General features: G+C 44.5%; 1 protein-coding gene across 5 annotated transcripts in view; it reads left to right on the plus strand.

The window, feature by feature from the left end:
- Positions 1-17,498, plus strand: part of LOC122553033 (pleckstrin homology domain-containing family G member 1-like) — a 222,404-nt gene that overhangs the window by 175,223 nt on the left and 29,683 nt on the right. For all 5 annotated transcript variants that reach the window (XM_043696473.2, XM_087991576.1, XM_087991577.1 and 2 more), the window contains 8 exons: positions 1,853-1,922; positions 4,154-4,200; positions 5,770-5,920; positions 8,214-8,345; positions 9,511-9,693; positions 11,007-11,102; positions 15,734-15,820; positions 17,348-17,381. In XM_043696473.2, the coding sequence (XP_043552408.2) occupies positions 1,853-1,922; positions 4,154-4,200; positions 5,770-5,920; positions 8,214-8,345; positions 9,511-9,693; positions 11,007-11,102; positions 15,734-15,820; positions 17,348-17,381 (800 nt within the window). The remainder of the gene's footprint in view (positions 1-1,852; positions 1,923-4,153; positions 4,201-5,769; positions 5,921-8,213; positions 8,346-9,510; positions 9,694-11,006; positions 11,103-15,733; positions 15,821-17,347; positions 17,382-17,498) is intronic.

The following is a 17,498-nucleotide window of genomic DNA, read 5'->3' on the forward strand; positions in this document are numbered from 1 at the left end:
ATGATCATATACCACCAACTAGATAGAACATAGAGAACATAGAACAGTACAGCACAGAACAGGCCCTTCAGCTCACGATGTTGTGCCGACTACTGGTCCTCATGTATGCACCCTCAAATTTCTGTGACCATATGCATGTCCAGGAGTCTCTTAAATGTCCCCAGTGACCCTGCCTCCACAACTGCTGCTGGCAACACATTCCATGCTCTCTCAACTCTGTGTAAAGAACCCGCCCCTGACACCCCCTCTATACTTTCCTCCAACCAGCTTAAAATTATGACCCCTCATGTTAGTCGTTTCTGCCCTGGGAAATAGTCTCTGGCTATCAACTCTATCTATGCCTCTCATTATCTTGTATACCTCAATTAGGTCCCCTCTCTTCGTCCCTTTTTCAAATGAAAAAAGTCCGAGCTCAGTCAACCTCTCCTCATAAGATAAGCCCTCCAGTCCAGGTAGCATCCTGGTAAACCTCCTCTGAACTCTCTCCAAAGCATCCACATCTTTCTTCTAATAGGGTGACCAGAACTGGACGCAGTATTCCAAGTGCGGTCTAACCATTCCTGAAGAAGGGCTTATGCCCGAAATGTCGATTCTCCTGTTCCCTGAATGCTGCCTGACCTGCTCGCTTTTCCAGCAACACATTTTCAGCGGTCTAACCAAAGTCTTATAGAGCTGCAACAAGATCTCACGACTCTTAAACTCGATCCAAACTAGATCTTGGCCTTGATTCATGTGGCGATGGTCATCTTCTTCCAGTGGTCCTGGTATTTTATCTTCAGTGATTGGTCTCTGGTTACTGCTCCTGAGGGTGGTATTGCAATGGTTCTTATACTTGGTCTTTGTCCACTTTTGGGACTGTCCTTGATAGATCTATCAGGGCTTGATCACCCTAATCAATCGGACCCAACCAGGCAATGACATGTTGATGGCAGGGTGGTCCTTAGCCATGCATTTCTGGAGGTGTTGGGTGCATGTATGTCAGGTAGCCCTCTCCAAATAAGGGTGTGAGGCACCTCCATGTCTGGTAAACAACTCAATATTTCAGATTGTCCTGGGAATGGCATTCAGTTGATTCTATTCAATTCCAAATTAGAGTTTATATTGTTTTGGCTGCAGCTGCTGGGTCAATTACATACTGTCAGTCTGTATCTGTAGCGTGAGTGGATTCTGCAGCATGTTTATTAGCACAGTCACTTTGGTCAACGTTTGTCTCAATTACCTAGCATGCCTCATTTATTTCCATTTTTCATAAATCCATCATAAATGCATAAGTTTGAGTGGCTTGTCCAGCCACAGCGCCTGAAGAGCATGCCACCCAGGTCCACCCCCTTACTCTAACCCAGTAACCTTCCAATTATCATGTGCAATGGTTATGTTACTAGACTAATAACCCAAAGACTGTGAGTTCAAACCACAGCAGTGTAAGAATTTAAAAGTGGGTACATAGTGCAACAATTATCATGGCTAATCGACCTAGTCTGCACATCTGTGGATATTATGGGCAATTTAGCATGGCCAATGCACCCACCCTGTACATCTTTGGACTGTGGGAAGAAACCAAAGCACCAGAGGAAAGCGACACAGACAAGGGAAATGTGCAAACTCCACACAGTTGCCTGAGGGTAGAATTGAACATAAGTACCTGGCACTGAGGCAGCAGTGCTAACCACTACCACCCATCAAAATGTTAAGGAAAAATTATTCCAGTTAAAAAGACCAGCATTTACTACCCATCTCAAATTCCACTTGAGAAGGTGATTGTGACTCAATGTTCCAAGATCTATGTTACTAGTCAGTAGATCTGTGACTTAGTTTCTGTATTAAAATGTAACTTTCTTCTCTTTTTGTTTAGTGACCTGTTACAAGATCTAGAGAGTTGTGACAGTGATCCTGTCGCAATTGCAGAATGTTTTGTAGCAAAGGTAAGTAGCTGCTTTTCTGTGCAAGGTTCCAAATGCAAGGTAGATTGGAGTAGCTTTCAGTTGAAAACTTTTTTTTAAAAAATTGCTCCTTAACTATCTGTTAATGTTCATCCTGGTCTTTAACTATGCTCTTAAAGTAGTGATGAACTGCATTGAATTGGCACAATCATAGAGTCATAGAGATGAGCAGTGCGGAAACATACCCTGCGGTCCAACTTGTCCATGCCGATTGGTTAGGGATACCTAATCTAGTCCCACCTGCCAGCACCTGGCTCATATCCCTCCAAGCCCTTCCTATTCATATACTCATCCAAATGCCTCTTAAATGTTGCAATTGTACCAGTCTCGACCACTTCCTCTTCCAGCTCATTCCATACATGTACCACTCTCTGCGTGAAAATATTGCCCCCTAGGTCTCTCTTATAATTTTCCCCTCACCCTAAACCTATGCCCTCTAGTTCTAAACTCCCCCACCCCAGGGAAAATACTTTGTCTCTTTATCCTATCCATGCCTCTTATAATTTTGTAAACCTCTATAAGGTCACCCCTCAGCCTTTGACGCTCCAGGGAAAACAGCCCCAACCTGTTCAGCCTCTCCCTATAGCTCAAATCCTCCAACCTGGCAACATCCTTGTTAATTTTTTCTGAGCCCTTTCACGTTTCACAACATCTCTCCGATAGGAAGGAGACCAGAATTGCACGCAATATTCCAACAGTGGCCTAACCAGTGTCCTGTACAACCGCAACATGACCTCCCAATTCTTGTACTTTGACCAATAAAGGAAAGCATACCAAACGCCTCCTTCGCTATCCTATTTACCTGCGACTCCACTTGCAAGGAGCTATGAACCTGCACTCCAAGGTCTCTTTGTTCAGCAACACTCCCTAGGACCTTACCATTAAGTGTATAAGTCCTGCTAAGATTTGCTTTCCTGAAATGCAGCACCACGCATTTATCTGAATTAAACTCCATCTGCCACTTCTCAGCCCATTGGCCCATCTGATCAAGGTCCCGTCGTAATCTGAGGTAACCTTCTTCGCTGTCCACCATGAGAGTTTTGTACAATCTGCTGTTAGGAAGGTAGTTCCAGATTTTGATCCAGAGGCAGTGAAGAAACTGAGAAAGATCCAAGTCAGGGTATATGTAGCTTGGAGGAGAATGTGCAAATGATCATGGTCGCATTCATTTGCCATCCTCTGACTAGAGGTTGGGAAGGTGTTGTCAACAGAGTCAGTTGTTCAGAAACATCCAGAATAAAGAAAAATTGATGTGCTAGAGATTTCCTTATTTCCTGTGTATATGTTAGGTGCATTCTGCGCAGGAGTATGAAATTGTCTTGTTTTCCTTGGTTCTCATCAGAATTTAATTCAAACCAAGTCTGTATTGTTAATGTTTGTTTGGGTTACCTTCAGTTGAAATAATAATAGATTCCATATGTCATTGGGACATATGTTCCATGGGGCGCACTCTAATCTCATAGAACATAGATAAGCTATATTAGTTGGTTGGAATATATTAAACAAATCATTCCAATAAACAGCAGAGTTTGGGTCAGATGAGAGGTTTCTTGAAGCCTACCTTTTGCCAGTCCACGTTCAGGGTTACCAGGACAGGAGATAGGCAATGGATACCTGCCGAGAAGCCAAGTTAGTTACTTTTTTTTTAAATTGAGGCTGGGAACCTGAGGTTTGAACATGCTTTGTTTGTGTGGCTGCCTAGGTTGCTTAAATGTTGAGAAACCTAGCAGCCCAGGGAGGCAAGGAAGAGTTGGGGAAAAGCTCAGCACCAGCAGCACTGCTTGTGAACCAAACAAAAAACTCTTTCCTCAAATCTTACACTTGCCTCCAAATCTACTCATTAAACTGATCAATGTTGGGATTGTTGTGGGTACTATGTTCTCTGCAGGATGCCAAGACAATAAAAACTAAAAGAACTGTGGATGCTGTAAATCAGAAACAAAAACAAATTGCTGGATACGCTTAGCAGGTCTGGCGCGTGGGTGGAGAGAAATCAAAATTAATGTTTTTTGGTTAAGTGATCCTTCTCAGAACTAATAGTAGTTGGGAAAATGTCTATTTATATACAGCAGATATGGTGGGGGAGGGGCTAAGGAGTAAATGATAGGTGGGGATAGAGCTCAGAGATGAGAGCAGTTGGACAGACAAAGGAGCTAAAACTGATTTACTTTGCATTGGCATGTTTGTTTGATTTTTGCTTTCTTCTTGTGCAGAGTGAAGAGTTTCACATTTACACTCAATACTGTACAAACTATCCCAGGTAAGGTGGCAAAAGATGTGGCCCAATTTTGTCTCACATTGAAGCTTGCCCTGTTACACTGTGCAGATCTTGTCTTTCCCATGTATTTTCAAGTGGCTCAAAGGCCACTTTTCACTCAACCTGGCTGTCGGGGAGCTAATTAGAACATGTAGATTGCTGGCCTTGCGATCCTCGTGGCTTTTGAATCAATGAAGAGTATTAATGGAGGGGTTATAAAACCAGTTTTCTCCCCTCCAACTTGTCCAGCTGGTAGAGGTTAAAGTTCACCCCAAAATGTCAGGCAACCTTTGGCTATGGAAGTCCATGTTTGGAGCTAATTAAAATTCCAACATCTGTTGTTTCAAGGAAATAATGAAGTTGGATCTTCTCTTTTGCCTGTTCATTCTGCAGATATCGTCGTAGTGCTACCTCTCCCTTTCCTATTGAGCCCCTTGATCAAACTAATGGATTTAAACCCAGTCAGCTGCTGAAGAGTTTATGAAAACCTAATTTTGGAGTTCATTTGCTTTAGTTTAGCTTGTGTGTTGAACAATTCTAAAGGCATTTGATTCTTCAGAGAGCCTAAAACTTATTCAACAGGAAGGTATTTGTTGAAATATTTTATGTTGCACTAATATATGTAAATGTCATCTCCTAATATTTAAGGTGAGAAGGATTTCATTGTCCATTTTTTTTCAGTCCGATATTCAGTACTGGCGCTCTGAGCAACTGTTCAGGAATCCAATAACATGAATTGTGTACAGTCTTGGGCTCCTTACTTAAGAATCCACTTATCATAGAGGGAGTACAAATAATATTCACCAGCTTGATCCCTGGAATGGTAGGATTGTCCTTTTGAGCGGACTTGGCCTTTAGACCCTAGAGTTTAGAAGAATAAAAGGTGATCTTATTGAGGATAGAAAATTGTTGTTGGGCTTGCAGGGTAGATGCAGGAAGGATGTACCTCCTGGTTAGGAGGCCTGGAATTGGGGTACACCCAATTAGAGAGGCAACTTTAATACTGACGAGTGGGAGAATTTCTTCCCTTAGACTGATGAACCTTTTAGAATTCTCTACCACAACTGTGGAGGCTTAGTTCTTGAGTATGTTCAAGAAAGCAATCAAAACATTTTCTAGTCAGCCAAAATATCAAGGAGTATTGTGAAGAAAAAGGCATGAGAAAGGTGGTGAGCTATGTATTTAGTTGATTAGTGGTGCTAAATGGACTACTCCTGCTCTAAGTTCCAGTGTGCCAATGTGATATATAGAGTATGTTGCAGCTTTTGAGATCAAGTAATGTTACAATGGATTTGTAGCTGCTTCAGTGGATTACAACATCTGCCAAGTTCATTGCAGCTGTTGAGGTGATTCAGTAACCCTGAATGATGACATGCAAGGAAAAATTAGGCAAAAATGCAAAGGCCTCAGCGCACCAGTCAGGAAGAAGCAAACCTCTAGAATCGGCCAAACAGAAAATACTACTTGTAAAGTCTTGATAAAAGACTGAAGTAACAGTAAAGAAAAATTCCATTTATTTTGCACAAAGTCAGTTATTTAAAAGGGTCACTAATCTTTCTGGATCACTTACAGATCTGTGGCAGTGTTAACAGAGTGCATGAGAAACAAAGTGCTTGCCAAATTCTTCAGAGAACAACAGGAGTCCTTGAAACACTCCCTACCTCTGGGATCTTACCTTCTCAAACCAGTGCAACGCATTCTGAAGTACCATCTCCTCTTGCATGTAAGTGGTCATGAATGACTTTCAGTCCGCAGTTCAGATTTGAAGACTGCTGACAATTGATGCCACTTTCTGCATCCAGAAAACATCTTGCTATTAGTGTCAGTGATTTGCCAAAATCATTTCTTGTGAAGCTTTACCCTATTTAAGATCCAGTGTTGAATGGATCCAGCAACATCATTGTTATTAAAGCTCTGAACTTACAGCTGTTGTGAAGATAAAGAAATATCAATGAGATATGAGACTTACCTAGCTTACTACAACTTAATTTTGAAGTCTTTGCTTTCATTTTTGATTGTGCAGGATAGTCTCTCTTGGCTGCCATCTGCTGTAAGGCTGCCACTATTGCCGTCTGTGTAAGAATCGCTTGTTACAAAAAGCATACCAATGCTTCTACTTCCTCCAGAAGGCTAAGGAAATTCAGCATGTCCACAATGATTCTCGCCCATTTTTTTTAATGCACCATAGAAAGCACCCTATCTTGATGCGTCACAGCTTGGTATGGTAACTGCTGTGGAGAAAGTGAGGACTGCAGATGCTGTAGATCAGAGCTGAAAATGTGTTGCTGGAAAAGCGCAGCGGGTCAGGCAGCATCCAGGGAACAGGAGAATCGACGTTTCAGGCATAGGCCCTTCTTCGGGAATGAGGAAAGTTTGTCCAGCAGGCTAAGATAAAAGGTAGGGAGGAGTGACTTGGGGGAGGGGCGTCGGAAATGTAATAGGTGGAAAGAGGTCAAGGTGAGGGTGATAGGTCAGACTGGGGTGGGGGCGGAGAGATCAGGAAGAAGATTGCAGGTTAGGAAGGCAATGCTGAATTCGATGGATTTGACTGAGACAAGGTAGGGGGAGGGGAAATGAGGATCCAAAGACCTGCATATCCTTGGTGGAGTGGGAGGGGGAGTTGAAGTGTTGAGCACACATCATCTATTGCATCCTCTGCACCCGATGTGGCCTCCTCTATATTGGGGAGACAGACCGGCTACTTGCGGAGCGTTTCAGAGAACACCTCTGGGACACCCGGACCAACCAACCCAACCACCCTGTGGTTCAACACTTCAACTCCCCCTCCCACTCCACCAAGGATATGCAGGTCTTTGGACTCCTCCATCGCCAGACCACAACAACACGACGGTTGGAGGAAGAGCGCCTCATCTTCCGCCTAGGAACCCTCCAACCACAAGGGATGAACTCGGATTTCACCAGTTTCCTCATTTCCCCTCCCCCCACCTTGTCTCAGTCAAATCCATCGAATTCAGCACCGCCTTCCTAACCTGTAATCTTCTTCCTGACCTCTCCGCCCCCACCCCAGTCTGACCTATCACCCTCACCTTGACCTCTTTCCACCTATTACATTTCCGACGCCCCTCCCCCAAGTCCCTCCTCCCTACCTTTTATCTTAGCCTGCTGGACAAACTTTCCTCATTCCTGAAGAAGGGCCTATGCCCGAAACGTCGATTCTCCTGTTCCCTGGATGCTGCCTGACCCGCTGCGCTTTTCCAGCAACACATTTTCAGCTATGGTAACTGCTGTGCCCAAGACCACAAGAAATTTAGGGTTGAGAATATAGTCCAGTTCATCATGAAAACCAGCCTGCCTTCCATTGACTCCATGTACACTTCCTGCTGCCTAAGGAAAGACTCATCCCACCCTGGGTTTACTCTCTCTTCCACCCTCTTCCCTCAGGAAGAAGATACAAAAGCTTGAAAACGTACTAACAGATTAAATAACAGCTTCTTTCTCACTGTTAACAGACTTATGAACGGACCTTTCATATCTTAGAGTTGATCTTTCTCTGTAGCTGTAACATTATATTCTGTTCTGTAACCCTGATGTAATAATGTAAGGCATGATTTGTCTGGTTAGCACACACTTGCGCTGTGTCTCAGTACATGTGACAATAATACATGTCACATGTACTGAGACACTTGCGCTGTGTCTCAGTACATGTGCAGTCAGTTGGCAGTTTGATTTGGGATAGTCATTGTTTGTGGTTCAGCACACTTTTTCCGAATGAAACTTGATTATAGCATGTGCCATTCTTCCATTTGCCCATAACCATCTGCTTAACATAGGTGATGGATGAGATCACAGCATAAGTTTTAAGTAGCTTTCAGGAATTGACACAATTAGTGAAAAGAAGCTGGGCATCCAATCTCAACAGTACCTCCTTGTCAAAGTGCATGCATGCCCTGTGGTAAATTGCTGGAAAGTGAAATATTGCTGAAATTCTACCCATCCCTGATATTACTTTTTTTTTCAGCATACTTTGCCCATCTTTTACTTATTGCTCTTTACAGGAAATAGCTAACCATCTGGAGAAGGACACAGAGTGTTATGATGTAGTACAGGATGCCATTGACACAATGCAAAGAGTGGCTTGGCACATTAATGATATGAAGAGGAAACATGAGCATGCAGTTAGGCTTCAGGTAATTTTTAACTTTCTTGCAATATAAATGTCAGTGCAATTGATGTTTATTGCCATCTCTTATTGCCCTAAAGAAATGTTGGTGGACCTCCAAGCCAGTGATGGTTTGATGTAATCAAATGCTTTGCTAAGCCACTTCAGAGGGATATAATTTTGTTGTGATTAGTGTGTGCATGTCATGTCCTTTTTGTACAGGCATCTGTTGGGACATCATGCAGCACTTTTTTTCTACAGCATTGGCGTGATTTGTAAAGATACAACAGAAGTTTGAGCAGTTCTAAAACTGTTCAATAAATTTAACTTGCAAGAGTGCTATGATCCCAGTTAATGGCACACTGGCTTAGGCATTGCAATCTTATGACAACTACAAACTGTAATGTCCAAATTACAAGAAGAATTTGGTCCTCAACTACCCTGTATTTGAATAATGTGACTTTTAATATTAGTTGTGTTTTGACTCCAATGCATCATCTCAACAAAGTATTGGCTTTTGGAGGTTGGAGGTGTACAGCACAAAACCTTTAAGATGTTCCTGGAAGTCACTGCTCAGGATTATGGGACATACAAGGTCAGCTGAGGCTTTCTAAAGGGAATTAGATCATTTTCTGAAAAGGAAAATTTGTAGGGCTACAGCAGGGGCAAAAGGTATGGCAGCAGAACAATGAATTGTTCGTGTTGACCCTCTGAAGGAGCAATGTGTTGAACGACTTCGAGCTATAATCATTGATTATATAATGAGGACAGATTATGTATACTAGAGATGTATTCCTTTTGGGGTTAGAAAGTTAAGATATAATTTTTTTTTAGTTTGATTAAGGAGATCTATTCTCCCTATAAATTTCAGAACAACTTGTCACAACCGATTAGAGAGCGGTCCTTCAGGAGTAATGTCAGGAAGCACTTCTTAACAAGTCGTGAAAATCTAGAATATTCCCTCACGTCCTTCGAAGCTTTTAAAGCAAATGATTTGATTTTTGTAGGGTGAGGCTATTGAGGAATATGGGGTTAAAGAGAATAAGTGAAGTTTGTATTGAGATCAGCAATGATCTAAATAATTTGCGGAGCTGATTTGGATTGCGTGGTTTACTTCTGTTCCTATGTTTTGATAATGTTTATCATTCCCTTGAACTACTTCTGTGTGATCATTTATCTGTGTTCTCATTAAGGAAATACAGAGCCTGCTGACAAACTGGAAAGGTCCAGATCTGACCAGCTATGGAGAGCTGGTCTTAGAGGGGACATTCCGCATTCAGCGAGCCAAAAATGAACGCACTTTGTTTCTTTTAGATAAACTTCTTCTCATCACTAAAAAAAGAGAAGAAACTTACACCTATAAAGCTCATATTTTGGTAAGAATTATTCTCTTTGTTTACTTGAAAATGTTGGGGTTTGCTTTTGTAAGTACTGTGCTACCATGTTCTCCTGAAACACTGGCTCATTAGCACTGTCAAACTAAATCAGTAAAGATCAGTCACTTTAGTTTCTTTAGCTGACCTCTGTCTTCCATTCTCCCATAACTTTTTAGCTAATCCAAACTACTCACCAATTCCTGCTCTAGTATCACATCAATGCTTGCTGACCTATATTGATTTCAATCTACCAATGCCTTAAATTAAGATTCTCATTGACTCTTTCAAATTGGCCTAATCAGTTGTGGCCATCTTAGCGAAGCTGATTTCCTTCATCCCACGAGTAATGGATATGCCTTGGCCTTAAACTGGAGTTCCCTCCTTTACTTTTTTAAGTAGTTCCTTTAAAACCTACCAATTTGATGACGATCTTGCTTTCTTGTCCATCTAACATCTTTTGGCTCAGTGTCTGGCTTAGTCACGGTGGCACAGTGGTTAGCATTGCTGCCTCACAGCGCTAGAGACCCAGGTTCAATTCCTGCCTCAGGCAACTGACTGTGTGGAGATTGCACACTCCCCGTGTCTGCGTGGGTTTCCTCCGGGTGCTCTGGTTTCCTCCCACAGTCCAAAAGTGTGCAGGTTAGGTGAATTAGCATGCTAAATTGCCCGTAGTGTTAGGTGAAGGGATAAATGTAGGGAATGGGTCTGGGTGGGTTGCGTTTCGGTGGGTCGGTGTGGACTTATTGGGCCGAAGGGCCTGTTTCCACACTGTAAGTAATCTAATCTAATCTTAGTCTGTATAATCCTGTGGCACACCTTGTAAAATTAGTCTGCACTTAAAGATTTACTTGTTATAGTTTTGTCCATGCTGTTCTGAATTCTTTCCAATTTTGGGTGAATGCAGCTTTTTCTATCCTGATCCTGAGCTTGTAATTCAAGTTGATACGCCATGCTGAGGGAATGCGGGATTGTCAGAGTTGCCTCCTTTTGGATGTGACATTGAATGAAGGCCCTAACTTCCCTCTCAGCTAGATGGACGTGACCTTTTGTGGCATTATTCACTCATAGCAGGAGAATTCTATCTCGGTCAACAGCACAGAATCCAATTTGCCAAGCGTGAAATTTAATCACTGGGTTTAACTTGCAATGCAAGAGCCACAGTTCATCACCCATTATTTACTTTAAAAGTTTTTAGGTTGTTTTAAAGGTATACAAGGTGCTATATTATTGCAGTTTACTTGACTAGAAAACCAGTGTGGAAAAGTGAGATTTGGAGTTCTGAATTAAAGACCTAATGTGTCTCCTTCCCCCAGTGTTGTAACCTGATGCTTGTGGAGGTAATTCCAAAGGAGCCCTTGAGTTTCAGTGTCTTCCACTACAAGAATCCCAAAGTGCAGCACACAGTACAGGTAAGAAATCCAGTTATAAAATCTTGGTGCTTCTACAACTACTGAATGGCTGGGTTCCTAAATAAAACAGGTTGAAATTGCAGGCTTTTGTCAGGCATTATGAAAACTAAATGAATGAAAATAGGAAATGTATTCAGGAACTGGTTTGTAAGAACAGTAGTAGGTTATTCAGCTCCTTGAGCCTGTTCAGCCATCCAATGAGATCATGGCTAATATTTGGCCTAACTCCATATACTTGCCTTTGGCCCATAACCCTTTAAAACCTTTTGCTGCTTAAAAGTTTATCTACCTTTTTTTTAATTAAAAAGCATTCCAGCAATCACTTCTATTTGAGGAAGAGTTCTAAACTTCTACCAGCCTTTGTGTGTAGAAGTGTTTCCTCACATCTCTTCTGAACTATGCCTCCTTGTTCTAGAATTTCCAACTAGTGGAAATACTTTATCTTTATCTTTATTCCATCTTTTTCTGCTAATATCTTGAAATTCAATGCTGCCTGTTTTAAATTTACCTGCCTCGTCATGTCAGCTTCTGGATCAGTGGTGCTGGAAGAGCACAGCAATTCAGGCAGCATCCGAGGACAGGCAAAATCGACGTTTCGGGCAAAAGCCCTTCATCAGGAATAAAGGCAGAGAGCCTGAAGCGTGGAGAGATAAGCTAGAGGAGGGTGGGGGTGGGGAGAGAGTGGCATAGAGTACAATAGGTCAGTGGGGAAGGAGATGAAGGTGATAGGTCAGGGAGGAGAGGGTGGAGTGGATAGGTGGAAAAGGAGCTGGGCAGGTCGGACAAGTCCGGACAGGTCAAGGGGACAGTGCGGAGCTGCAAGTTTGAAACTAGGATGAGGTGGGGGAAGGGGAAATGAGGAAACTGTTGAAGTCCACATTGATGCCCTGGGGTTGAAGTGTTCCGAGGCGGAAGATGAGGCGTTTTTCCTCCAGGCGTCTGGTGGTGAGGGAGCGGCGGTGGAGGAGGCCCAGCACCTCCATATCCTCGGCAGAGTGGGAGGGGGAGTTGAAATGTTGAGCCACTGGGCGATTTGGTTGATTGGTGCGGGTGTCTCGGAGATGTTCCCTAAAGCGCTCTGCTAGGAGGCGCCCAGTCTCCCCAATGTAGAGGAGACCGCATTGGGAGCAACGGATACAATAGATGATATTAGTGGATGTGCAGGTAAAATTTGATGGATGTGGAAAGCTCCTTTGGGGCCTTGGATAGAGGTGAGGGAGGAGGTGTGGGCGCAGGTTTTACAGTTCCTGCGGTGGCAGGGGAAAGTGCCAGGATGGGAGGGTGGGTCGTAGGGGGGTGTGGACCTGACCAGGTAGTCACGGAGGGAAAGGTCTTTGCGGAAGGCGGAGAGGGGTGGGGAGGGAAATATATCCGAGGTGGCGGAAATGTCGGCGGATGATTTGGTTTATGCGAAGGTTGGTAGGATGGAAGGTGAGCACCAGGGGCATTCTGTCCTTGTTGCGGTTGGAGGGGTTGGGTCTGAGGGCGGAGGTGCGGGATGTGGATGAGATGCGTTGGAGGGCATCTTTAACCACGTGGGAAGGGAAATTGCGGTCTCTAAAGAAGGAGGCCATCTGGTGTGTTCTATGGTGGAACCGCTCCTCCTGGGAGCAGATACAGCGGAGGCAGAGGAATTGGGAATACGGGATGGCATTTTTGCAAGAGGTAGGGTGGGAAGAGGTGTAATCCAGGTAGCTGTGGGAGTCGGTGGGTTTGTAGAAGATGTCCGGGTCAAGTCGGTCGTCACTGATGGAGATGGAGAGGTCCAGGAAGGGGAGGGAGGTGTCAGAGATGGTCCAGGTAAATTTAAGGTCAGGGTGGAATGTGTTGGTGAAGTTGATGAATTGCTCAACCTCCTCGCGGGAGCACGAGGTGGCGCCAATGCAGTCATCAATGTAGCGGAGGAAGAGGTGGGGAGTGGTGCCGGTGTAATTACGGAAGATCAACTGCTCTACGTAGCCAACAAAGAGACAGGCATAGCTGGGGCCCATACGTGTGCCCATGGCTACCCCTTTGGTCTGGAGGAAGTGGGAGGATTCAAAGGAGAAATTGTTAAGGGTGAGGACCAGTTCGGCCAAACGAATGAGTGTGTCGGTGGAGGGGTACTGTTGGGAACGTCTGGAGAGGAAAAAACGGAGGGCTTGGAGGCCCTGGTCATGGCGGATGGAGGTATAGAGGGATTGGATATCCATGGTGAAGATGAGGCGTTGGGGGCCGGGGAAACTGAAGTCTTGGAGGAGGTGGAGGGCGTGGGTGGTGTCTCGAACGTATGTGGGGAGTTCCTAGACTAGGGGGGATAGGACAGTGTCGAGGTAGTTAGAGATGAGTTCAGTGGGGCAGGAGCATGCTGAGACAATGGGTCGGCCAGGGTGGTCAGGCTTGTGGATCTTGGGAAGGAGGTAGAACCGGGCAGTGCGGGGTTCCCGGACTATGAGGTTGGAAGCTGTGGGTGGGAGATCTCCTGAGGTGATGTTCTGTATGGTCTGGGAGATGATGGTTTGGTGATGGGGGGTGGGGTCATGGTCAAGGGGGCGGTAGGAAGAGGTGTCCTCGAGTTGGCGTTTGGCTTCAGCGATGTAGAGGTCAGTGCGCCAGACTACCACTGCGCCCCCTTTGTCCGCTGGCTTGATGGTGAGGTCAGGATTGGAGCAGAGGGATTGGAGGGCTGCGCGTTGTGAGGGTGAGAGGTTGGAGTGGGGGAGGGGGGTCGACAGGTTGAGGCAGTTAATGTCCCGGCGGCAGTTGGAAATGAAGAGGTCGAGGGCAGGTAATAGGCCAGCGCGGGGTGTCCAGGTGGATGCAGTGTGTTGGAGGTGGGCGAAGGGGTCCTCGGAAGGTGGGCGGGAGTCCTGATTGTGAAAGTAAGCGCGGAGGCGACGGAAGAATTGTTCGATGTCACGGCGTGTATTAAATTCATTGATGCATGGACGGAGGGGGACGAAGGTGAGTCCTTTGCTGAGGACTGATCGTTCGTCCTCAGTGAGGGGGAGGTCTGGGGGGATGGTGAAAACTCGGCAGGGCTGGGAGCTGGGAGCTGGTGTGGGTGTAGAGCTGGGAGTGGGGTCGGAACCAGTACCTGGAGTGGGTGTGATGGTGGGGGGAATGGGGGTAGAGTCATGAGCAGGGGTAGTGTTCCCCTCGGGGTTCTGGGGGGTGGGGATAGTGACAGTGGGGTCTGTGGGGGGCGTGTCAGCAGAATGCAGGTGAGTGGCGCTGGTGGGGTCGGAAGTGGTGGCAGACACGGCAGTAAGGGTGGCGGAAGTCAATGAGCGTGTGGCATCGGCAATGATGTGAGGGCCGGAAGTGGCTGTGGGAGTGGCCATGATGGGGGCAGAAGTGACATCATCAATCAGCGTGGGGGTGGTAGCTGCATCAGCCGCATGGCTAATGGCGTTTCCGAGGCCAGGGGAATCTTCTGGAATGTTCAAGGAGCGCTGGTTATGGAGCTGGGTAGATAAAAGTTTGTTGTACTTAGTTTTTGATGTTTGAGATGGAATTGAAATACTGTTTGTTGAGAGTATGAATTCTCCTGAGGATGTAGTACAGAGTGGGTCCTTTGCAATTCTGAGAGAGTGTGGCCCTCAGCTGAGGCAAGGCAGACTGTAGAGAGGTTAGGTGCCGGCGCATTGCTGCAAGCGTGGAGCGGAGGATCTTGAAGGAGAACCGTTGCTGGTGTTTTTGAATCTGTAATCTGTACTGTTTGTCCTGTTCGGGTCCGAACTCTGCTGGTTTAAAGGTGGTCCGGAGTCCGTGTGGGATAAGTTGGTTACGGAGGCAGGCACTGAGGAAGCAAATGTGGCTGTGGTAGCGAGTTTGTTTCAGGACATGGTTGAAGAGCTTCAGGGCTGAGGAAATGACCTGGGAGTTGCAGTGAGAGAGAGACTCCCTGAGATTCTTGTAGAGAGAGGAGGAAAACTTCTTCAAGGCAGGCATCCTTGCAAGAGGATTCGCAGTAGGGTTAAAATCAACGAGGTAAAAACAATGACTGCAGATGCTGGAAACCAGATTCTGGATCAGTGGTGCTGGAAGAGCACAGCAATTCAGGCAGCATCCGAGGACAGGCAAAATCGACGTTTCGGGCAAAGTCTATGGAGGTTAAAATCTGACCCTTGCTGTCAACTTTTACAATGGGCACTCTTTTTCAAGTGCACAGATTTAACTAACTGCGTGAGTTATACAACAAATGGCTCTGTGTAAAGATGATGGAAGAAGAAACGGGCAAATTCCTGGTAGCAAATAAAATCCACATTTACGTAGGTATAGGAGGTGATGATTAAACACCTCAAGCCCGTTCAACCATTTAATTAAAACCAGGCTGAAATGTACCTGAAATCCACTGCCTGCCTTTGATCCAAATCCCTTGATATCCTTCTCCAGAAAAAAGTATATTGTTATTCGGGCATTTAAGTGACTGATGGGCAAGCACATGGACAGCAGTAAGTCGAGGGGTGTGTAGGTTAAGCTGCTCTTAGATTAAGATAAATGCTCAGCGCAACATTGTGGGCCGAACTCCTGTTTGTCCAAAGTTTTCATAGAATTTTGCATGATGTTAGATGGATCGGTCTGGAAGTGGTTACTGTGCACTATCTGGTTATCCCAGGTTCTTTGTTTTTTTTGTCTTTCTCTAACAGGCCAAATCAACACAGGACAAGAGGCTTTGGATTCTTCATTTGAAGAGGCTTATTCTTGAAAATCACCCAGCAAAGATTCCAGCTAAGGTGTGAAATGGGGGTCACGAAGCTGGATTTTCAGATACTTGAGGGCATAATTGTATTATACTCCTTGAGGCTCAGAACTGACTAAACTTGTTGGTGCGACCTTCCCACTGGAAGCACAATTGACAAAAATGCACCCAAAACGTGCTGGGTGCAGTCTGTGTATTTGAGGTGAAGTTACACTCCATGCAAACTCACTAGCATGTGCTTGAATAATTAAAGGTAACAATCAGTGTTGGACTCTACATTAGACCTGTCGTCAACACCGAGTTGAAGTCTGTGTCCTTTGGAATTGACAACATAAAACTTGCATAGACTGAATCTAAACTAACTGCAGCAGTTCTGAGTGTGGCATTAATTGACCACTGGTCACTGGAGATGCAAATCATTCATGCTGAATTAATGGCTTCTTGTGTTTGAGAATCTGGGTTTAATGTCGTGTAACTCCTGAATGAGTTTATTTGATGGAAATTCTCAGTTCTGGCCAGAGGATGATGGGTAGGGATTGCTTCAGAAAATGAGCCAGTGTAAAAGATTGTGAAAACTCATTGTTTAAAATTCACAATTAGAGTGCAGAATAAAACCGGAGTCGAAGAGTGTGGTGCTGGAAAAGCACAGCTGGTCAGGCAGCATTCAAGTGCAGGAGAAATTGCATTTTGGGCATGCGCCCTTCACCAGGAATGAAGGCCTCATTCCTGATGAAGGGCCCATGCCCAAAACGTAAATTGCCCTGCTCCTTGGATGCTGCCTGACTGGCAGTGCTTTTCCAGCATCTGCAGTCCTCACTTTCTCCTATTGGAATCAAACCATTCAGCCCATAATTCCATAATCCTTGGAACAATGATTTTGGATTGCTGGGCTTAGATCATGCAGCAACATGACACTGGCAAGCAGAGTCAAACTCCCTCAAATCTAGTACCCACTGAGCACTTGAAATGGGCAAAGACTCTAGATTCAAGTTACATATACACTAAAGCTGTGCGAATAATGTAAAACAAATCCCCATCACTCCAATGCCACAAGGTATAGTATAAACATGACCTGAATGGCATGTTAAAACAAAACCTGTTCCAATTTTGTGGGGAGAAAAAGGGATGTTAACCGCATAGTTAAAAGCATGTTATTCAGGTTGTTCCATTTATAATTGCATTTGTCATATCCATCTATTTTATAACCTCTGATTATGGTATAGTTAGTAATTATCTTTGGCAACAAACAGATTTAATTTGAAAGCCTAATGTCTTGTTAGAGGTAAACATAATAATCGTTAATCATTCTTTATAGTTTTTTTTTAAAAAGTTCATCTTTTTAAAACAGTCTACTGTAAAACTTTGTTGCCATTCAAGTACAGTCTTGTTTGAGTCCTATTTCACACTTGAAACACTTGCATCCTTTATTTGTTTATGAAGGGAGGGGTCATTCTAAATATAATTAAAGCAATGCTTCCAGCTGTCCTTTTTGTTTGAAGTCAACATGTTACAACTGAGTTTGGTGAAAAGAGATTGAAGAATAATTATTTTTACTTAACAGGCAAAACAAGCAATTCTGGAAATGGATGCCATTCGTAAGTAAAGTTTAATTTGCTTTGCATGAGCTTGCTGACAATTTATGTTCAGTATTTTATATGGCGTACCATAACTGAATAATGATGCCTAGGATGTATCCATTGCTTATCCATGGG

Source organism: Chiloscyllium plagiosum, unplaced genomic scaffold (assembly GCF_037043375.1).
Source record: "Chiloscyllium plagiosum isolate Xiang-an unplaced genomic scaffold, Cpla_swu_hap1 HiC_scaffold_10, whole genome shotgun sequence".
Lineage (NCBI taxonomy): Eukaryota > Metazoa > Chordata > Chondrichthyes > Orectolobiformes > Hemiscylliidae > Chiloscyllium > Chiloscyllium plagiosum.